This window comes from Aulonocara stuartgranti (assembly GCF_965226115.1).
Source record: "Aulonocara stuartgranti genome assembly, chromosome: 8".
NCBI lineage: Eukaryota > Metazoa > Chordata > Actinopteri > Cichliformes > Cichlidae > Aulonocara > Aulonocara stuartgranti.
The window spans coordinates 1,619,715-1,642,500 of record NC_138959.1 but is presented as its reverse complement, the minus strand read 5'-3'; the positions used below and the strand labels follow the sequence as shown (position 1 = coordinate 1,642,500).

General features: G+C 42.4%; 3 protein-coding genes across 7 annotated transcripts in view; 1 reads left to right on the top strand and 2 right to left on the bottom strand.

The window, feature by feature from the left end:
* LOC309713187 (uncharacterized protein) overlaps positions 1-7 on the bottom strand; it is a 1,442-nt gene extending 1,435 nt beyond the window's left edge. For 2 of the 3 annotated variants that reach the window (XM_082544592.1, XM_082544591.1), the window contains exon 1: positions 1-7. This exon is cut by the window's left edge and continues 108 nt beyond it. The gene's annotated coding sequence lies outside the window, so the exon portion shown is untranslated. The other variant, XM_082544590.1, reaches the window with a different exon arrangement.
* Positions 8-1,473: 1,466 nt separating this feature from the next.
* On the bottom strand, positions 1,474-22,122 carry LOC309713224 (rac GTPase-activating protein 1). 3 transcript variants are annotated; one of them, XM_082544655.1, is made up of 17 exons: positions 21,931-22,122; positions 13,663-13,775; positions 13,261-13,463; positions 11,228-11,367; positions 9,376-9,448; positions 9,245-9,298; positions 9,021-9,119; positions 8,298-8,436; positions 7,541-7,671; positions 5,808-5,981; positions 4,152-4,247; positions 3,752-3,950; positions 3,587-3,692; positions 3,137-3,269; positions 2,175-2,283; positions 1,895-1,991; positions 1,474-1,670 (listed from the first exon to the last, which is right to left on the bottom strand). In XM_082544655.1, exons 2-17 carry the CDS (start codon positions 13,751-13,753, stop codon positions 1,625-1,627), a joined length of 1,890 nt encoding a protein of 629 aa, XP_082400781.1. In that variant the 5' UTR covers positions 13,754-13,775; positions 21,931-22,122; the 3' UTR covers positions 1,474-1,624. The 3 variants fall into 3 exon arrangements, with proteins under 3 accessions (XP_082400781.1, XP_082400779.1, XP_082400780.1); XM_082544653.1 differs by lacking the exon at positions 21,931-22,122 and adding an exon at positions 21,578-21,883; XM_082544654.1 differs by lacking the exon at positions 21,931-22,122 and adding an exon at positions 21,228-21,329.
* The window catches only part of ebf3a (EBF transcription factor 3a), a 281,532-nt gene continuing 274,052 nt past the window's right edge, over positions 15,307-22,786 (top strand). Inside the window, exon 1 of the mRNA XM_082544667.1 lies at positions 15,307-15,509. The gene's annotated coding sequence lies outside the window, so the exon portion shown is untranslated. The remainder of the gene's footprint in view (positions 15,510-22,786) is intronic.

Below are 22,786 nucleotides of genomic sequence, written 5' to 3'. Positions count from 1 at the left end.
GTGTGGTTGCTGTTCGCTTTATATTGGTGCAGTTGCAATTACAGTGATTAACCACACCTGGTAAAACCTGCATTTAGCTTGCAACTTGGAAGTGTTTTACCTATCTACTGAACAGTTGGGAGCAAATGAGTGTAACCCTCCAAGGGGAACAGGTTGTCAACCTAATCTTATATTGTTTATATACTGCCTGCTTTTTATTTTCTTTTTTTCAAACAGTCAATATTTTCAGGTTAGTATTGTGGAACTTTGACTTAAAAATGAAATATTGGGATAAATTGAAAATCTAAGATAACATAAAAGCTATTTTTAAAAAACATTTCTGACTTATACTTTTGTTTTTTCCCAGTACAGGAAACAAGCCAAACAACCCATGATTCTGAACGTACAATTCTTATGTTTTAATGAACACTTAAACTTAATTTAGATTATGTTTCAAAAACCAACATTTTAAGTCCTTCCAGGCATTTCAGATGGCTGTGGAGTTGCAAGACTTGCTTTTTGAACATTTTGTTCAGAGGGTTACACCAACAAAGATGAAGTGACAGTCCAAACACTGGACTGTTGAATTAAAACATGAGCACAGAGGTTAATTATGGAAAAAATGAATGATCAATATAGCACTGAGTTTACATTGAAAATATACCTCATATCGGTATATCTAAATCCTACAGCTATGCTAATGTTGTGCTAAAAATTCATAGGACATTTACGGTTGCACATCTGAAGCCTTACAGCATCAACAAAACCAGCTAATGTTAGCTCAGCTCAAACTTGAGTGTTGTGGTTGCAGATAGCGGGTTGGCAAGGTTCGTCAGCCAGCGAGATAGTTATGGGTTATTCAGGAAATTCATGTTCACCAAATCAGAAAAAATGGTGAACAAAACTAACTCGACTTTCTTCTTACTGTTCAATACACAGTTGTAAGAAACCTGATGTAGGAACATATGATGGGTTTACTCATGCCAGCAATGTTTTTGTGTTACTTGGGGAGCGGCTTAGACACAGGAATGCATTTTCAGCTCACTAGCAGTAGAATTTTGGCACCCAGTTATCCTGCTGCATTTATTTACAGGCCATAATACCCATTATTCAGTGAACATTATTGTATTTAGAAGACTTGGTTCACTGTCCGTAGAGTTAGCAGCACACTGCAACATCTAAAACCAAGATGATTGACAGTCAATGCAATTTTTCTTATGTTTAATGTTTGAAGACATCAGTTCTTGCACAGCTGAGGGTCAGCATCACCTGCAGAAACAAAGAAAAATATATATATACACAAGTAACGCGTTACTGCCCATCTCTGTTCAGAACAGACCCTTTGTTTACTGGGTCATTATCAACGAACTTCATGTGAAACCCAGAGACTAGGAAGGAAAGGAGGAAAAGGTGTCCAGGAAGTAAAAAACCAAAAGGGCTGATCTCGACAGGAAGGAGATCAACGGTTTCAAATGAAATGAAAGTCACAGCAAAGAATAGGACATCACGTTTTATTCCAACTTGTAATTTTTTAAAGTGCCTCGATAACAAACTTCATGTGGTTAGCATGAAATCTATAAAAATGATCATCAGGCCAAGGTCCAGCATTAGTGTGTGCTCAAACAGGTTAGAGGTTCAACATCTGTCAGCTGGGCGACGTGAAGAATTTCCTCGCTGGCTCTGGTCGACCTCTGAGGACAAAACAAACAAACCATGACATGAGAGAACTGAAACAACAACGCTAATATCTTTAACTTGCATTAAAGGGCTGCACTTATACTGGGAAAACTAAAACCCAGAAGTTCTCCCAGTCTTAGAACTAAAGTTAATTTTACTAATACGCATCAGCCCCATGATCTTCCTCAGTATTTGCTCAAGAGTTTGTGGATGTTGCGTTAACGCGGCGTGGTCTTACGCATTGGCCCGGTTCCTGACTCGCCCTCTCACAGATCTTCCTGCTGTAGCTTGGTAACTGTTTAACTCTGGAGATGTCAGCGGCTGGAAGAAACGACCTGAGAGGAAAATATTTATATATATTAAAAAACAAAAACAAGGTTCAGTGCTTCCTTCTTTGTATTAAGAGGTCCAGTTACACTGTGAAAGAAAACAAAGGAGGCTGAGGCAGTCGGACGATTCACAGCGATGGTTAAACAGGCCTCGGGTTTCCCGAAAAATTAAAAAAGGTGCACACTCACCTTGCCCTTCACTCTGGCCCATCTTACTGGTGGAGGAAGAGGGGGGGATTTGGCCAATGAGGATACGCCTCCAGTAATCTTCAGGGAGGGACAACAGGCGGCAGACAACCTGCAGTGAGAGCAACGAGAGCACTCAAAATGAACTCTGAAGATGCAGAGGATAGAGAAATTAATACTATAAAGACATTTGAAAGCAGTGTTACCTAGAAACACTTTTCACATTGCATGTGTGATCCACACAGAAATGTGGTCACAATTGTGAGTTAAGTGTCGTGATATATAAGATAAGATAACCTTTATTAGTCCCACACGTGGACACACATATGGAGATTATTATGCATGTTTTATTTTGCTGGTTTATTGGTGTAATTTAAATCCACAATGTCATGTAAGTTCCCTGTTGCCAGGAGAGTGTATAACACTGTGGACAGTAGGGGGCAGCAGCGTGCTTTGGGAACTGAGTTTTCCATTCTGGCAAGACTGACCAGGCAGCGTGTCGCCTGTGTTCACTTTCTCTCCTGTTTTACAGGATCGTAATCTGGCTACGCGCCCATCATAGTGGGGCCTGAACACATGCACAAACTGTGATACGAAAGCTTAAATCAAGGCAGAATGGACGACATCACTGCTGGACCGAACGGATCACAGGTGGATGCAGAGCTGGGTCAGAGCACGTAGTGAAGGTGTTCAGGAGTGGGCAGGTCGCTAACTGTGCAGACTGTAAAGTCCGGAGCAGAGCCGCCGACTGAGACTGTGTCAGGCCTGAAGAGCCGGGGGGGGGGGCAACAGGGTTAGGGTTACTGAAACTTTTTCTGACTATATAGCAGCTACGAGGTCAGATATCAAATGCTAGCAGTGACCGGTTCAGTCTGTACTTTATCGTGACTGAAACCAACCATTATCCAAAATTCAACTCGATTATCCCCCCCCGCCTTCCGGTCTGGATAATTAGAGAGGCTGACCTTCAGCTGAGTGTTGGTGTCTCTCAAGATGGTGCTGGGTGATGGCTCAGGCATCCCGTGACCCACAATGGTTGGGCCGAACACCCGGGACAAGTTATTCTGGTCCATCTGGCACTGAGGACTCCTCATCACCCTCAAACATTAAGAGCAGTTTAAATAAAAAAAATAAAAAAAGAGAAATATACACACACACACACACACACACACACACACACACACACACACACACACACACACACACACACACACACACACACACACACAATTTACTTTGGTGATTTATTTATATTACATTAGGTCACAACAGCTGCCTTGAGGTGACCACCTTCTGAAAAAGGACCCAGAAAGCACCAAAGCTCAGAAAGAAAAAGCCTTAAAATCCCAAAGTGCTCATCTGCAGCTCTTCAGGTGTACTCGAATTCTGTGTGGAGACTTCGTGGAAGGACTTACTTGTGTAAATGAATCATGAGGAAGGCAAGGGTGTCCCTGTTGGCCTTTGGCAGCTCTGCTATGGCCTGATACATGGTAGCTGAGCAGTTGTCTTCATCAGTCAGCTCTGAAAAGACGTGACATTAGGCGCTGTCTCAGCTCTGGAATTTAAAGGTCTGAACATACCTGAAGCCTCCATAAAGGTCCTGTGCAGTCTGAAGGTGATCATAGGTTCATTCAGCTTCCTCAGGAAGTCTTTCAGCAGTCCGCAGACCACATGGACATCTTGGACTTTACTGAGCATCAGAGCAGATTTCCCCTGAAGGAAGCAGTCTCTGAGCTCCTTTACCAGACGCTCACCTCCAGGAACTCTGTACAGGCCTCTCTGCAGACACAGGTTAGACATACAGGAAGTGCATGCTGGGGACAGGACTCCAGGAAGTTTTCTTTATCCACATCCTTGCATGCACAGCCCTCTACTACAGGAGGATCCAACCCTCATGTATTCCCAGAGTATCAGAACAAACAGCTGTCTTTATTATTGATACATCCATAAACCCAAATGATCAAAACCGTAACGGCTCACCTCCTGCAGGCCCCTCCTCTCGATTTCGGCCACGCAGTCCACAATCAGCTGAGGCACTCTGGGATGAGTCTGAGGAGCAAAGTCCTCCAACGAGTCCTGAACAAGGTTACTTTATTTATACCCATAGCTAAATTTGCTTTACGGAAAAAAAAGATAGCATTTGGCATCCCTTCAAAAACACACATACCTAATAAAAACCTGACTATAGTACTTTAAACATTTCAAATCGAAAAACAGTTCTTATTTAATTCAGTGACAGCAACACGGACAAAGCTGTTTTTATAACGCTTTGTCCTGCATCTTGGAAATGAAAACCTCCGTCCTGAGGAAAGAAGCTGAAATTCACCCCGTAGAGGATGGGAACCATTTTTAAGGCTTGATCCTCTGTACCTGCTTAGAGTACAGGGAGACTGTGGCTCACCTATCAGACGACTGGACCGTCTCACTGATTCAGCGAGTTTTTCTCTGTGACAGAGGTCTGACTGAACCGTGCCATCAAACAAAAGGATAAAACTGACTGAGAATGTTTTATCATTCATGAAAATATCAAAGTTAACATTTTTCAGTCAGTGTCAAATGAGCACGTTTCCTGAGGCAATAAAGGAGCTGGTGACCCTTTTTACAAACTGATTCGCAATTTTGTTCAGTTTTTCATTGATTATGGTCCCAAGATTTTTATATGATTGAACTTGACTTGCTGACCTTTAATTAAAGTGACTCCGTGCCCATTCTTTTGTTTCTTAAAATCAATAACTTCATCTTTAGTTTTAAATATGTTCATTGGAGATAAGACTCCTCCCACCACTGAACAAAGCCATCAATGACTGGACCGTAGCCAGTTTCACCCTCTTTCAGTAAGCTGACAATAACAGAGTCACCTGCATGTTTAATGATGACACGTGTTTGTATAGAGAGTGAATAATAAGGGCGATAAGACGCACCCTTGGGGAGAACCTGTGGAGGAGAACACTGGGTCAGACTGAACCCCCATTCATTCTAAGTCTTTGTGACCCATTTGTTAAAATATCTACAATCCAGCCCAACGGGTTTTTCCTGATTTCAAACTGATCTAAAAGTCTTGGGGCTGTACAAGCGCAGGCTTTCAATTACACAGCTGTTGTCCAGCTGTTTCACCTCTGTTCCTCACCCCCAACCTGTCGCAGTAGATCGCCTCCCCTCCCTGAGCCCGGTTCTGATGGAAGTTTTTCCTTCCCACTGTCCCCAAGCGTTTGCTCACAAGGCGTCGTCCGATTGTTTTCTGTATCATTGTACGATATAAGGAGTCTTGAGGCAACTGTTGTGATTTTGCGCCGTGTAAATAAAACTGAATTGTATTTCACCTGAGCAGTTAAAGAGCCATCCCTGAAAATAAAATAGCTGTTCAATTTCAAGATGGGATCTACTGGCCTTTCAGAGTTGTGCATTTAATTATCAATTTATGACGAAGGTTTAAACAGTCCTGCACCAGGAACCTTTTTTTCTAGAAATGTCCAAACATACAACAGTAATCGAGTGACGAGCAAAACAGACTGAAACTAAACCAGCTCACTAAAGTCGCCCTGTCGTCCATGAACACAACCAACTGAAATGACTGCCGCAGGTTTATTGTGATGCATATTATGATGTCACAGTGAAGCCCCTCCCTCCAGCTCACACCTTAGCTGCCGTTTGAGTTGTACTTCCTGCCGTGGCATTGAAGGCTGTGCAGCCATCAGCGAACTTCTGTCGGCACTCCGGATGAGCAACCACGCGACAGTTCCTGCACTTCACCACCATCTTACCAAAGCGGATCCTCTTCCCACACGGCGTGCAGGTCTCCGGCCGGATCACCTGGAGGGAAATGACACGTTACTCCATCAGAGGTGATGTCGGAGCAGCTTGAATGTAAACATCAAGGAGGTTGCACCCCATGATGGGAATATCGGCATTACCCTATTGTTGCAATGCTGTTACCAACATGAAAATGCAGCGTGGGCACGAGTGCTGCTGATTGGCTGAGAAAGAGTACAGTAGCCACGGTAAACCAGCCAACTTAAACTTAGGTGTGGGGCGATCGTGGCTCAAGAGTTGGAGTTTGCCTTGTAATCGGAAGGTTGCCGGTTGGAGCCCCGGCTTGGACAGTCTCGGTCGTTGTGTCCTTGGGCAAGACACTTCACCTACCGCCTGCTGGTGTTGGCCAGAGGGGCCGATGGCGCGATATGGCAGCCTCGCTTCTGTCAGTCTGCCCCAGGGCAGCTGTGGCTACACCTGTAGCTGCCTCCACCAGTGTGTGAATGGGTGGATGACTGGGTGTGTAAAGTGTATTGGGGGACTAGTAAAAGCGCTATACAAATACAGGCCATTTACCATTCACGTACAAACAGATATGGACAGTGAGCACATAAACAACAATTCAAAGGAAGCATTTAAGTGGAAGTACAGACATCACTTTTCTGTCTAAATAAAAAGCAAGAAACTGTAAGAATGTGTAAGCAATTTGAATCTCATGATACATCACATGCTTCAACAAAACTAGTTGCCAAGAATGAGGGCGATGGTGATGCTAGCAGGCGCAGCCCAAACCCCGATGAGGCTAACACGAGCGCGGAGAATAACAAGGTGACACCATCCAAGCTTGATTTCTCTCCTCCACAAACATCTGTGACACGGACGGAATTAAAACAGCCTGAGCGGCAGGTATGTCATCAAGAACATGCTGCTTTATCTACAGTGGATGGTTGGATGGATGTGGCCAATAAGAATGCTTTATATTTGAATATAAGCAGAGGACATTAAAACAGGAAACTCTAATACGACTCTACCGTGAGAACAGCACTCATGTGACTTGAGATGGATTGTCAAAGACAGCCATGGATGTTACATTTTGATTCCTTAGTTTTGTTATACAGTGAACCTATTTGTTTCAGTATTACACTGAAATCACTTTAGTGTGGAACACTTGTTCAGCCACGACGATCTGACATTGTGACGATTTGGCTTCTTTAATTTGCTCAAAAAGCATAAAAGTTTTATTGTACACTTATTACATAGCCAGGTGCAGCCTGCTGACGTGGAATAAATATAAAAAAGGTTGTTTTTTTATCGTCCTATTATTACAACATGTGGAAATAATTCCACACCAGTTACATGATATCCAACCTGTGTCTATAATATCGTCACAGTGACATTTGAACAATTTAGATTGTGTTTCCTGTTACTTCCTTCTGGTAAGTTCATTTATTTCAATGTATTCAGTTTTATAATAAACTACTGAACATACTAAAATGTATATAGTCAAGTATAGTAAACATTTTTTCAAAGTAACGCAAATGTTACTTTTATATTACCATAACCAAGTTACTAACTCAGTTACTTCCACAAAAAAGTAAATGGCCCAACGCTCGTCGTACCGTCTTTGACACAAAGGTGTGTTTGGAGGCTTTCTGGTCTCTGCCAATGTTCCCGACTTTCTCCTCGACCAGAGCTTCACCCTCAGGACCGGGGACCGAGTCATTGCAGGGAAACCACACCGAGGTCTGGCCTGAAGGACAGAGTGCAAAACACGGGTTTTCTCACCTGTTCTGACAGCAACAGATTAAAAGAAACAAACAAACAAAAAAAAAAAGAGGCTAAAAGAGAAACTCAGAACTCCTCTGACTGATTCTCTGATCGGTCGTCTAAAGCATGATGTCCAAAGCAGTCCAACTGTAGTGAACCTGGTAGATCCTCATTCTTTAAAAGCAGAGGTCTTGTCATTAATCCGTCACTGGTCTGGACACATTTGGACATGAAGCTGAAATGAATTAAATATCTATCCATCCAGCATACAGGCAGCCCCTCAAACGAGCCCCCCAGTAAGTAAAATTACTAAAGTTTGGAGTGAAGAGTATGATTCGGTGCTTCAGGACTGCTTTGGTGCTACAAACTGGGTTGTGTTTAAGACTGCACAGACACCTTAATATTGCATGCTCTGTATATATTATGACTGAATGCTGAAACTACTTGCACTTTCAATTCTGTTTACACCCACATATAAGCTACAAGATCTACAAAGCACTGTTTTACTTATTATTACCTTCTTTTAGTTGTGTGAATCGAATCTGCAAAGTAAGAATTCGCTCTGCGAACGTGACAATAAACATCTTATATCTTGAATGTAGAGCTGACCTCCTGCTGAGACGCTACACTCCTGGGTGATAGTCTGGGGAGAGTTTTCGGAGGTTTCCTGGGTGATTCCCAGCACCATGTGGACCTGGCCTCCAGTGTCATTAGAAATGATGGAGGCCTTCACAACGGTCTCCACCTCCTGAGTAAGTTCAAAGAATCAGAGCCACAGGAGAGCCTTTAGAAACATGTTGTTTTATGGCGGTTCCTCTGCAGAGGCTATCAGGACGACTTTCATAGTTTGAGTCAGTGGAGGCATCAGAAACGTTCAGGTACAGCAGGAACAAACAGAACTTTAAGCAGTTAATTATTTGGTTCATTAATGACTTTGTTGTGGTAGATTTATAATAAACATGGCAAATCACCAGCCACTTCATTAGGTACAACTGTTCAGCTGATTGGTTAATCAGATACTTGCATTAACAATCACACAGCAGTGAATCATTCAGAACAGAAAGTGAGTTAACTGAGTCTGAACTTAAATTGTTGTTGGTCTGCATTTCAGAAACTGCTGATCTGCTGGGATTTTTCCACCAACCATCTCCGAGTTTACAGAGACAGAAGACCCACCTGTCCCGGCAGCTAGCCAATTGTAATTTCTAATGATATCACTGCCATGTTCCTCCCAGCTCTTTGTTAATCTGCCCCATAAAGAATTAAGACAAGGCCCAGCCGAGTACTAACAAGGCGAGGTCAAGTGAGAACATAACATCTCAGTCGGTTCACCTTCTCCACAGTTTTCCTCTCCAGAAGCTCTGCTGACAAGTTCCTGCCTCTGCTTCGTTTCCTGACCGTAGCACCAACAGGCAGACCCATCGAGGAACGCTGTGGAGAACAGCATATCATCAGAAAGCCAGGGGAGCAGAGGCTGCACCCTGCACCACCGGCGAAATGTTTCCACGCAAAATCTGATGGATGAACAAATAAGTAAATATAGGACAACGTGTTACCCTCCTCTCTCTCGCTCGAGACCTCAGCGGTTGGATCACAGTTGTGTCCAAATCCTGAAACACCATGACAAAGAACGTTAAAGTGTTCTTACACTGCAGGCATGGTGCACGTGTCGGGTTAATGTTCGTACCACATCGTCGTCGGTGCGATCGTAGCTGATGTCAGAGTGAGACAGGAAGGACGACTCATCGATCACAGGCAACCTGACAAAGAGTTTTATCATCTTTAGTGAAAAGTCTTCACTCCGTTTCAAACAGACTTTACAGAGGACTCTGCTTCTTTAACCTGCATTCTCTCTAATGCCCAGCAGGTGGCAGCTCTGACCTTATTACTGGTCCCTGAGCTCAGTAAACTCTTTCCTGCTTTAAGGTCTGATTGAGATTAGAGATGGCACGATACCACTTTTTTAAGTCTGATATCCGATATAGTGTTTTTTAATCAATAAAACTGTTTTTTAAATATCTTGCTGCATTTTGTATAAGTTCATACTCAAGTTTAAAAACACAGTACAAACACTGAAGCTATCCTGTTATACCTGTGTGTGAAAAACACACTGCACCCAAAATATTTCATAGTTCAGCAAAACTGATCAATCTAATAAACTTAAACCTGCTCCAGCCTCCCTACTCTGGTATTTTAAAGAGTACTTAGCAGAAATATTAAACAACCTAACTAACAGGGCTGCAAACTCCCAGCAAAAAAAACAAACAAAAAAACAAAAAAAAAAGTGAACCCCCCCACCCTCCACCTCATGATGCTTAATCGATGTAATCAACTTTAATTTGATGCAGTGTGAAAAAAAATGCACAGAAATAAATTATTTTTCAAGAATATTTAAATAGATTCAACATCTTTCTTCAACAGAGCTGCAGACTGCACAGATGGTTCCCAAAGGAAAAAGTACTACAGCTTACTAGGGTATATTAGACTTAACAGTTACTATATACAGTGATGGACTTCTATACATTTTACATCAGATTAAAACTTTGGGTGTAAGATTCAGATAATTATTTATTAAAAGCTCGACATTTTAAATGAGAATAAGAAAGAAAAGTATGTCTTTGTGCCCCCTTTTCCCTGTTCATGCCCTATCGGCCCCCCTGGCTAAACTTTGCTAGATCCGCCCCTGCACAGTTACCAGCCGTCAGCTACGTAGAAAAAGATCCTCGAGTAGAAAGTAATATTAAATACATTCTAACAACAGCTGATCAAGCTTAAACGTGCTGCTGTTGTTCAGCCGCTGGTTTCCTCTTTCTGGTGCAAAAACAAACAAGAGAGCAGCAAGAGAGAGAGAGAGAGAGAGAGAGGAGAGAGAGAGAGAGAGAGAGAGAGAGAGAGAGAGAGAGAGAGAGAGAGAGAGAGAGAGAGAGAGAGAGAGAGAGAGAGAGAGAGAGAGAGAGAGAGAGAGAGAGAGAGAGAGAGAGAGAGATGAGGCTACAAACACACACAGCTGCTCTATCACGTGACCACACTGCTGCGACGAGCTACGGTTATGAGCCGAGTTACCCGTGTGGGACATTTTGATATTTAATGGATCGATTACATTTTTTATTTCTCTCCGCTATCCGATCCAGTGATTTAGGTCAGTATCAGACCGACACGATACATAATATTGGCTCGGTCCATCTCTAATTGAGATTGTTGATATCATGGTCCTGTTAAAGTCAGAGAGGAGCAGGAGGCAGATTATGGGCGGGGCTACCTGTGATTGCCGTGTGAGCGTACAGGTGTCCTCAGGTGTACCCACAGCGTGTTTAATCTAGTTTCAAAAAGGGGTTTTGTTGTTTGTTGTTTATGTTTTTTGTTTTAAGTGGGCTTCATGAATCGGGGGTGATGTCACAGTAGCTGCTTCCATCTTCTTTATACAGTCTTGATGTTTTATCATTAGATTCATTTCAACAACGATTTAACTTGTAAACCTGGAAAACACTTTCACCAGTGTCGGACTCGTCAGCAAGGACCGTGATTGGCCGCCACCTCACCGTCTGGTGCTCCTCTGCAGTGTCATGTTCCCCCCTTTGTGCTCAAACGTGGCCAAGAGAGACTTCTGCTCATCGTTCAGACAGGCGCTGGATTTCGTGTCGTGGACGAGGATGTCGCACATTAGCTGCATCTGCCTCTGCTGGAAGCACAGGACAGAAGTCTGTGAGCTCCCCCCACAGGCTGAACAGCTCATTATAAACAGACCTGATGAGGGAGAGAGTGATGAAGGCCTACAAACGAAATAAACCATGGTGCACTCATTTTACTGTGTTTCAGTCTGAAAACAGCGAGGCAGTGTAGATCAACGAGAGGCTGACGGAGGATAAATATGCTTTGATTCAGGGGCCATTTGAGTCCATTTTTGGGGGTGCTGAATCAGAGCCATGTTTCTTTTTGGCTGAAAAACATTACACCAGGTAACCTGCAGTGCTGAAACGTGTTTTCCGACGATGTTTGCTGCCCTACAATCCGTCCTGCTCTGTAGTAAAATCAGCGACATTTCACCGTCCTGTTGCTAACATTGAAATGTATACAGCCTGTTTAAAATCTAAAACATAAAATTGTCCGTAGCTGCTGTTGTTACCACTGTCCTGTTTGAAATGGATACCAACTAACTAACTGGATGCCCATTAACCTTATCACTCCTGTTGTGTGTGTGTGTGTGTGTGTGTGTGTGTGTGTGTGTGTGTGTGTGTGTGTGTACAGAGAGACAGCCAGGTTCATAATGGATATGAGGAAGTTTTTTCCAAAAAAGGAGCCACATTCAGGTAAATGTGTAAAATCAAATGATCCATCAATAAAGGATAATGTTGGATCAGTGTTTTAGTATTTATATCTTTTATTAGATGATATAGATATCTCTATATAATATTTTGTAATAATTTATTCTGTTTTGGGAGTTTTTTTTTTTCCCCATCTGTTTTATATTAAACACACATTAAAAGTGAATCTCTGTCCAAAAAATGCACTCAGTTTACTTTTTACTCACTGTGAGCATCATTCATTATTCTCCCCAGTAATTAAGGTCAGGATATGTATTTTTTGTTTTTATTCCAATCTTTTTATTCCAATAAGCTTGATCAGATTCTATGGTTTTGTTACAGACTTTTCAGAAAAAGTTCTCTTTTCTTTCACAAATGTGGGATTAAATTGTGTTTAAATGTACAAGACAGTGATGTCATGTTTTGTGACGAGGACCCAGGCACCAAGAGGCTTGATGGATTTAAGAATAAAGAAATTTGCAGACTTGCACAGAGATGGTAACATTATGATGACTGATAACAGAGACGAAGACAGCAGACGACGAGGACAGGGAGGAACAGGGGTTTAAATGCACCAAGGAGACAGTCAGAGGGAATTTGGGACAACTGGAGGCATTTAGGGATGCAGGGACTGACAGAGACGGGGAAGACGTCTCATCGTGACGAGTAAAGTTTATCTTGCCTGGGTGGGCAGCTCTCCTGATGCTCAGCACCCCCAAAGCTCTGATCCTAGAATCACCCCTGCTCTGATTCAAGAAACACCTCTGCTGAAAGAAATCACTGCAAAGAGCTCTGAGGATTCAAACTCAGGTTACTGTGACACATGGGCTTTTTATTTTTAATATCCCCATTTAATTAAGATTCAGGCATAATCTAATGCACTTACACGGGATTCAAACTTTCATGGCATTTCACGTGTATCTTCTGGATTTAGCAGAGAGAAGTGGCTCTGTGTGTAAACTACTGAGAAAAAGCAACCGGGGTTAAGGTCATTGCTGCTCTGAGTTTTAGTAAAATGCAGCATTATGCGGCAGAAGACAAGATTGTGTGTCAGCTGACTGCGCTGTGTGTTTTTCTGTCAGTGCCAAAGAAGCTCTTCGTGTTCTCAGAGCGCATTAACATGGTTTAACTGCTCAGACAGTGAACTAGCTCCAAAACAACAACTGATCCAACAGCTGCAGAAACGTCCCCGTGTTACATGAAACACGAATCAGAAACATGTAAACCTGCCAGCCGTGATTTCCACCTCTAACCTTGAGGTCTCGCCTCACCAGGTATTGGTAGTCGGCCTCCACCTTGTAGCGTTTCTTCATCTCAACGTCCAGCTGATTGCGGGCGTGTTTCAGCTTCACTTCCAGAGCGGCTTTGGCCACGTCCGACTTCACCAGCAGCTCTTTGTACTTCTTCAGCTCCAGCTCGGCGTGCAGCCACTTCTTTCTGACCTCCTCGAAGTTTTTCACCAGCTCGATTGTCTCTGAGAGAGCAGACCGATTAAAAGTGTGTAACTACCAAACCCGTCTTACCTGTCGAATTTTAGTTTGGCATTTTATATAAAAACAGGTCAGAGGTCAGCAGAGAGCGCCCACATGCAGATTTATCCACGAATGAGGTGAGTTTAGGGGTTATGTCATGTGATCTACTGACAGCTGATTGGTGTCGAGTGTTGTTCTCACCCTGCTCAGTGCGCATGCTGTTTTCCTCCATAGTGATCCTCTGGAGACACAGAGCCAGCAGCTCCTCCACAATGACCCGAGACTCCGCCATCAACGACCGGATGTGCCTCCACCTGTCAGAGAGGGCGGTAGCTGTAACGCAGCAGTAAGAGAGCCCAGAGCTCCCAGAGAAGGGGAGGTCACAGCAAAGTCTTGAACCCTTGCTTATTTTACAGCAAGTCCCACTGACACCTTTCCCAGAAACCCGAGCACAAGAAAACAACATGAAAAGCAGCAAACACTGATGATGGACACGATGGATGGAATCAAACCTCAGATCACCTCCCACACTGACGCTTTGAACTCCATACTTCTTTATGATGAAGCAGTGGGCCTGAGCTCGCTCAGTGTCACTGATTACCTCTGCTTCAGTATACCACTCCAAAACAAAACATGGGTTGGTGTCGCTGAAGCAGCACGTTGTTGTGTTGATTTTACAGGTGTGTTGTTGACTTTTGCCATCAACCGCTGGTGTATAACAACAACAACACATCATCAGTGCTGAACACAGTCAGTGAATCTGACTGAAGCATCTTACCAGAAATCTGATGCGTTGTATTATTTCTGTCAGCTAAAAGAATTTCATGAAATGCGATTAATTTAAAAAAGAAAAAGATATTCTTTACCCATTTATCGATTTTACTCTATTTTTGTAACCAGGTAGCATGAGCCATCCCATCTAAGAAGCAGTGACGTGTCCAGCAGGGTGGCCTGGGGGGGGCCACAGGCCACCTCCCCAACCACACTGGCTACCCCAGGTGCCACCCTGAAGCTAAAACGATTAAAATCTATGAAATATCAAATGTATGATTATGTTTTCATAGTGAAGCTCAGATATAGAGTGTAAGTGAATGCAGCATTGGCTTCTGCACTATGAGCATCATGTTAGCAAAGGTAGGAGGAGCCAAGCACGAAAGACGGCACCGCAGAAAACTATTTTTCGGCAAAACATAGGTTAACATAGCTGGACTGGCCATCGGGCATACCGGGCATTTGCCCGGTGGGCTGATGACTTATTTTCTTTGTAACGGCATGAACAATGAGAGGTGGTGGATTGGCCAGATGCTGGCAGATGTGTAAAAATAACTCAGTTGTTTGGTGGTGGCCAGTGCTGGTCAAGTTACTTGAAAAAGTAATCAGTAACTAATTACTGATTACCTCCCCCAAAAAGTAATCCCGTTACTTTACTGATTACTTATTTTCAAAAGTAATTAATTACTTAGTTACTTAGTTATTTTAAAAACACGATTTACAACCTGAACAGGTGATAAAGTGATAGATCTTTCAGCCCAATTCTACTTTTTCTGCATAATCCATCATACAAAATGTAATCAAATGGAAAAGTCTCTTTTTAAAACTTGTTTTATTAGTTTTAATCTTTTAACTTTATGCATCAAGCAAAGATTTAATTATCTGCAACATTCTCTGACTGGAAGGAATTAGTTTAACATTTAAACCTATTTTCTGCACATTCCAGCTCATAAAATAAAATATTTTGTGTGTTTACACTCAGTCTTTCAAATAGATGCAAACAGCAGAAAATAAATAAAGTCAAAGACTCAGCGGTCCTGTTGCTCTATTTTCACCTGTAAAGCAGGAGTGGGGTAGGCGGAGGTTTACCCTGGTGCAGGTGTGCCGCGGTCAGTGGAAGAACCCGCGAGTTTCTCTGTGAGTTTCCCATTACGTCGTAGCTACTCGCTGCTTGTTGGAAGTTTAGGGGTTTTTTCACTGTAAAAAGAAGTTTTCTTCCCACGCACAGCGGACACTAATGTTTTTGTCACTTTTTATGGAATCAAACTCAAAGTAAGGTCAGTACTTCCACGCTTTAAACGCTGCACGCTCATACTCTCTCTGCACTCGATATATGATCCACTGTTGATCTGCACACAGCTGTTGTCACTAACGTCGCACTCGCTTACGTCACTGTCATGAGACATTCTCGCAAAAAATCACGGTTTTAGTAACGCAGTAACGCAGCGTTCCTACGGGAAAGTAACGGTAATCTAATTACCGTTTTTGCAATAGTAATCCCTTACTTTACTCGTTACTTGAAAAAAGTAATCAGATTACAGTAACGCATTACAAGTAACACGTTACTGTCCATCTCTGGTGGTGGCTATGGCGAAGCTTCCACAGAGGCAACAGGTGGATGAGGGAAGGGGAGGCAGGAGGAGGAGGGACCCGAGGCGGCCCCCGGTCCGAGTATCAGGTGAACTGAACTTCAGGTAAGAGGTGCTAGCTAGCATGACGGAGTTTCTATACAGCTGGGTGGGTGCTATGATGTTACTGATAGTGAACTTTATTTTATTCATGAGGTTAGTTAGTAGAGTTTCCAACGGCTCCTTAAAAAATGGGATGGTCCCTCATTCAGAGGAAATATTACACGTTTCGTGTTGAGCTGAGAAGAGACGCAGTTTGTCCCGGACTTCAGCTAGAATGGAAAAAAGACACAAAGCTGGAGTTATTCTGTGTCTTTGCTGCACAGCTGCCTCTTCTTCTCTCATTCTCTCCCCCTCCCTCTCCTCTTTCTACTTCAATCATGAACCTGATCAATGATCAGCTGATCGTCTCTCTTGTTTGTTTATCGCCCACTTTGCCAGAAAGAGGAAACCAGCGGATGTCGCGCTAAACAACAGCAGCACGTTTAAGCTTGATCAGCTGTTGTTAGAATTTATTTAACATTAATTTCTAGTATCAGCTGATGTTTGCTGGAGCCACAGCTGTAAAGCTGCTGGTCATGATGTCGGTTTGGATATGTGGTGAGAGGGAAACATGAAGATGAAACCAGGAGATGTCCTTACTGAACCATCAGAGCTGTGATGGAGAAACAGGTTTACCTTTTAGGTGACATGGATGAGTTGAAGTTATGAGAGACAAATAACACCAGGATCCTTTTCTAAGTAGCTGACAGCTGGTAACTGTCATAACTGCTGCTCGGCTTGGGCTGGCCCGCAGCTCGTCGGCAGAAGTCGTTTTTGTGAACTCCATTGTACACGAAGCGATCTTCACGGGTGGGGGGGCAAAACGATCTGGTCGATATGGCCCCAAAGGCCGTTAAGGCGCTACCGGCAGAAGATGACAGCTATGTCAGTGTTAGCACGCTGAACGCTATGCTGGAACAGCAACGGGACTTTTACAAAGATCTGATTCACCAACAGCAAGATAACTTTAAGACATTTGTCCAATTAATCATGGATGGAACTAACAAACGTTGGACAGCATTCTAAGGGATGCACAGGATGTTAAATCCAGCCAGCAATTCATGGATGGGGTTGTGACCGAGCTGCAAACTGAAGAGAGGCGCATTAAAAGCAAACTTTTTTTTTTTGCCTGTCCCGTTTGGCTCTTTTGCATCATAATTGTTGTCTAAAGGCAAAGAAAGATGCCCAACGGATTTACTTTACCAAATTGACCATCCCAGCCTTGCCGTAATGGCAAGGCTGGGATAAAAGCAAACTAAAAGAGTTTGAATCGGCGGTCAGCAGCATACGCGAGGAACATTTAGAAAATCAATCGAGAAGGAACAACATTGTGGTGGATGGATTAATAGATGAAAAAGCAGAAACGTGGGAAGGATCAGAGGAGAAAGTCCGACACATGCTGAAGAACAAGCTGGGCCTGGATAGTGACAGCATTCAAACTGAACGCGCTCACAGAGTCCGTCCCTACAAGGAAAATGGACGAGCCGGGCCGATTGTGGTCAGACTACAAAGATTTAAAGATAAACAATTTTCTCATCTGCCAAAAAACTGAAAGGTACCAATCTTTACATCAACGAGGATTTTTCAGAGTCCATCAGGAAGAAGAGGAAAGAACTGTTACCACAGCTGAGAGCGGCCAGAGACAGGTGATATTGCCGTCCTGAAATATGACAAATTAATTGTTAAACCGAGGCCACAGAACGCCGGAATTAATATTTAGACTTCAGCAATGTTGCCATTTGTAGCTGTTGAGATCGATCGGTCTGCAAATGTCCGACCTTATACTTATTCCCGGATTCTCCGGTAAAGGTTTTTCAGTGGCTCATGTCAATATTTGTAGCCTTAAATATAAGATTCAGGAAATTCAGTCACTGTTGTCAACAAATACAATAAGTGTGCTGGCTATTTCTGAGACACATGTAGATGCTGCCTTTGAGAATAATGAATTTGAAATAAACGGTTATAAGTTGTATAGGAAGGACAGAAACAGCCCGATACATTAATGATAGCAAAGCAAACTACGTATGGACTTAATGTTTGATGACCTGGGAACTGTGTGGGTTCAGTTACACCCGCTTTATGGCAGGCCTGTATCAGCAGGTTGCTGCTACAGACCGCCGAGTAGCAATATGTTGTATGTAGAACGAATCTGTGAAATGCTGGAAAGAGTAACTGAGGAAAACAAAGACAAGATCTTATTAGGAGACTTTATCAGTTGGTCAGCTCCTTCTTGTCCTTTAGGGAAAAAGTTCATCAGCGTCGGCTTGTTGCCCGTCTCAGATCGTCAACATTCCCACCCAGGTCACGGTCAACACCGTCATAGGTCATCATGTATTGATCATATGTATACAAATGTTCCTGAGCATTGCTCTAATATCGTTTGTTCCAGTTGGTTATAGTGACCATAATATTGTAGGTTTGACCAAGAAAACGAAACCACTGAAAACTGCACAAAAGATTATTTTTCACAGATCATACAAAAATTTCAATGCAGACAACGTAAAGGAAATTCACTGGACTGACACCTGCCTCGAGAGTGTCCCTGAAATGGCATTATCTATGTTTATTGAAAACTTTTGCTACCTGGCTGACAAACATGCCCCCGTATGGAGATGTACTGTTAAGAAGAACTTGGCTAGATAATGAATTTAAGGCTGCAACGTCAGAAAGAGATAAAGCAAAAGCACATAAGTCTGTCAGTCCACAAGAGTGGGCAAGATATCACGAGTTAAGAAATCAAGTAACTAAATTGAATATGTGCAAGAAGAAAGAATATTATCAACTGAAGCTCAAGGAGGCCGATAAGGACGGAAAGCAGGTGTGGGAAGTTTTAAATATAACGGGTAGAGATCTTGCTCCGGTGGTGTCTCACATCTACACGGGTGGAACATTTATAAGTGAAGCTAAGGCCAATAATGTTTTTAATTACTACAGCAATAAAATAACACATTTAAAATCTAATATGAGCCGAGGCGATCCCACCTTATCACTTATACAGGATGTTATCGTGAATAATAAGCAAAGCCAATTTAAGTTTGAGGCAGTGAGTGTTGAGATGGTAGAGCGCTTATTGATATCACTTCCTGACGATACATCCTCTGATAACACAGACAGCAAACTGCTCAAAGTTGCAGCCAAGTTTGTGTCCCTATGTCACATATGTAATAGATCTTTGGCATGCAGCTCATTTCCATTGCAGTGGAAAGAATCGAAAATAATTCCCATCCCTAAAAACAAGAATGACGTTTTTAATGGTGTCAATAGCAGACCGATTACTGGTCTAAGTAAAATTATGGAGAGGATTGTCTATGATCAAATCCAACATTACCTAACAGAAAATCAGTTACTCGCTCAACATGCCTACAAACCTGGTTATTCCACCAGCTCAGCTCTCAGTCACATAACAGATAACTGGTATAAATATCCAGATAATGGGAATTTGGCCGGGGTGGTATTTTTGGATTTTAGTGCTGCATTTGATAAATCATGATCTTTTGATAGATAAACTACAATGTTATGGGTTTTCACCAGCTGCTTTGTGCTGGATGGAAAGTTTTCTGTCTGAAAGAAGGCAACAGGTTTATTATAACGGTTATTTCTCTGAGGGCTGTGAAATGAACTGTGCTCTACCCCAAGGCAGCTGCCTCGGTCCACTTCTCTATTCAGTCTCCACGAATGATCTGCCGTACGTCCTGGATAAATCCCATCTTGTAATGTATGCTGATGACTCCACCATGTTTTATTCAGCCAGTAGCTACTCTGAATTGACCAGCGTGTTACAACTAGATTTGCTGAACATATTTGACTGGATAAGTAAAAACAACGTGATTTTAAACATGTCTAAATCCAAATCCATGTTAATAGGAAGTAGAGGACGCTTAGTCAACAGCCCACAGCTAAACCTTTCCATAGCTGGATCGGTATTAGAACAGGTCACCCAGACTAAATTACTTGGTGTTACCATAAACCACCACCTTTCATGGTCTCAGCACATCAACTCTGTTATAAGGAAAATGGGACAGGGCATAGCTATAGCTAGGAAATGCTCCTTTTATATCACTTCTTCAATTATGAAAGATGTCATTAATGCACTAGTGTTATCTCATCTAGAGTACTGCTCAATCATTTGGTCTGCAGCTAATAAGACAGATCTGAACTACAGTTAGTCCAAAATAGGGCGGCCGGATTAGTGTTAAGGTGTTCATATTATACAGATATTGATAAAATGCACGATAAACTTTCTTGGCTTTCTGTACAAGTTAAATTATACTATGGCTTACTCGTATTTTTAAAGAAAGCAATACTGGTAAACACACCACTTTTTTTTTTTTATGCTCAGCTGCAGCATCCAGATGAAATACATAATCATGCTACACAATTCTCAACTAACCACAATTTAGTAACTCCTCGAGTTAAAAGTAACTTTTTGAAAAACTGTTATATTTAAAGCATCTTTTCAGTGGAATAAGTCGCCTTATGCAATTAGAGAATTGGCTTCTATTCATAATTTTAAAAATCACCTAAAAGCCTATTTAGGCAGTTTTTAATTTATTTGTAAATGTTGTAAGAGGGTAATGTCACTTGTAATGGAAATTGTGTATTTTGTTTGAGTGTTTTTTATAATTTTTGATATTTACATGCTTATATTTTCAGAATTGTAAAACCTTATTGTGGATGGAAGAGCCACATTATGTGGACATTTTGCATCCAACTCATTGTGTAACATTTTATTCGGTGGTATTTGATGGTTTGGGCCCCAGGCCAAAGACTAGAAAATATGCTGAAGCAAATCTTCCCTTTGGCTTCACCTGCACAAGTGCCGAGGTAGGTCTCCCTGCAGGGTTGGTTTTCGCTGGGCTCTTCAAATCACAGACAAACAGGATCCCATATTCTTGATTTTTAGTTCACAAACACTTGTTGTAATGACTAACTACTCCTGACATGTTGAAGATGTTAGCTCTTTATACAGTAAAGTTACAGCGGGATACAAATAACATCAGGCTGATCCTGCCACGATTTGTTCCCCCGGTTCAAATCACAGACTAACAGGATCCCACAGCTGTTTATGTTTTTAAACCCATTCTGCACAGAGAGGCGTTTTTTAATGCATTGACAGCAATGTTGAACATTATTACACAGGAAAAAACAACTACACATAAAATAATGACACCGTGACGCCTCTGCCTTTGTAAATGGAGGGACAGTAACTGAGTGTAAACCTGCAGACAGTCAGATTAACAGTATTTCGTCTCTTTCTGCCATTCTGCAATTCATCTCATGTAAACAATAACGTGGCCACAGCGTGACGTGGAAAAAGGCACATACCTTTGATGTTGTGTGACCAACTCTGTATTCCTCATCCACACGTAAACGCAAAAAAGGAGTTTTAAAAAAAATCTCCGTTCTCGGTGATTCGCCGTTTACGTGGACGAAACAGCTGCGTGTTCAAAAACACCCGTGTAGGTGCGGACGCAGCGTAAAAGAGTTAGTAGTTTATTTTATTACTACCTGTAATTTATTGCAGTTTACTTGTATTTGCTTAATTTTTTAGTAAGTGTGAAATAAACCGCAATGGAGTTTGAAAACAAAGTAAGTGTGTGTGTGTGTGTGTGTGTGTGTGGTTGGAGGATGTGTTTGACACTTTAAGAGCCGATGCCATCAGAGCACACACTTACTGTGCAGTAACACGGAATTGCTGATTCCAGTCTTCTTCCACTCGAGATTTGCACATTTCGTTTTAACCCTAATTATGTATTTTTGTGACAGGTGACGTCACCTTCCTGTCAGACACGTGAAAACAACCTGAGGACGGCCAGGACATTAAAGCAGCAGGTTAAATAACGTTTATAAATAACGTATGGCAGCCTCGCTTCTGTCAGTCTGTCCCAGGGCAGCTGTGGCTACACCTGTAGCTGCCTCCACCAGTGTGTGAATGTGAGAGTGAATGAATAGTGGCGTTGTAAAGCGCTATATGAATCCAATCCATTATTATTTTCGATGTGCACAGCGCAGAAACAGAGACACTGACCTGAGTGACGCAGAGTTTCACGTCCAGGACACGTGCACAGGCTTCAGTCACATCGTGGCCACAGACGTCACAGCAGCTGTTTCTTATCACTGATCAATAACCCCGCCCTCACCTGTCTAGCTCTGCAAGGCAGGTTTATGCAGGAACGATCGGGGACGTGACCTCACCGCAAGTCCCCCCCCCCCCCCAACGCTCAGCGAAAGACGGCACGAAAATAAAATGGATAAAACACAACAACAACAAAAAAACAGAACACATGTTAGATTTGCTTAAAGAAAATCTGAACATATTTAAACGATGCCTTCTCTGTGCAGTTAATGAATGGTGAAATAAAAACGTCATTCAGGCTTTTACAAGTCAGCAAGTGCAAAAAATACTTGAACTTACAAAACCTCTTAAAACCTCTATAAGAACTTAAAAACCTCTGGAATTAAATAATGATATAGAAATAATGTAAGAAAAGTTACCAGTAACAAAATATTTTCCTCTCCTTTGAAGTTTTACTGAACAAACAAAAGTCTGAAATATGCCACAGTACAGGATTTCATCAACAGCTTCTAAGAGCTGTGTTGGAGTCTGGAAATGCTTTTTTTTTTAGAAACCCCCAGAAGTTGATTCTGTTCATCTGGACGTAGCGTTTTGTGGGAGAAACGTTTCATCATCATCCAGGCGACGTCTTCAGTCTCAGCTGACTGCAGGCTTCAATCGTATAAACAGTACATTTGCATAATGACTGAAACCAGCCCACTGAAGGAACCATGGGCTGGGCCAGCCTCATCTCAGTCAATGATTGTGCAAAGCTCTATCCTTGTCTTTGAGCTTAGGATTCCTGACAAGGCGGAGTGTCTCCGCAGTT

Coding starts and splice junctions, on each gene's coding strand:
- LOC309713224 (XM_082544653.1), bottom strand. CDS start 21,633: ATGTGCAAATCTCGAGTGGAAGAAGACTGGAATCAGCAATTCCGTGTT. Junction 3,951..4,151: donor AGAGGAGGGGCCTGCAGGAG/GTGAGCCGTTAC, acceptor CTGTGTCTGCAG/AGAGGCCTGTACAGAGTTCC. Junction 2,284..3,136: donor ACACCAACACTCAGCTGAAG/GTCAGCCTCTCT, acceptor CTCTCACTGCAG/GTTGTCTGCCGCCTGTTGTC.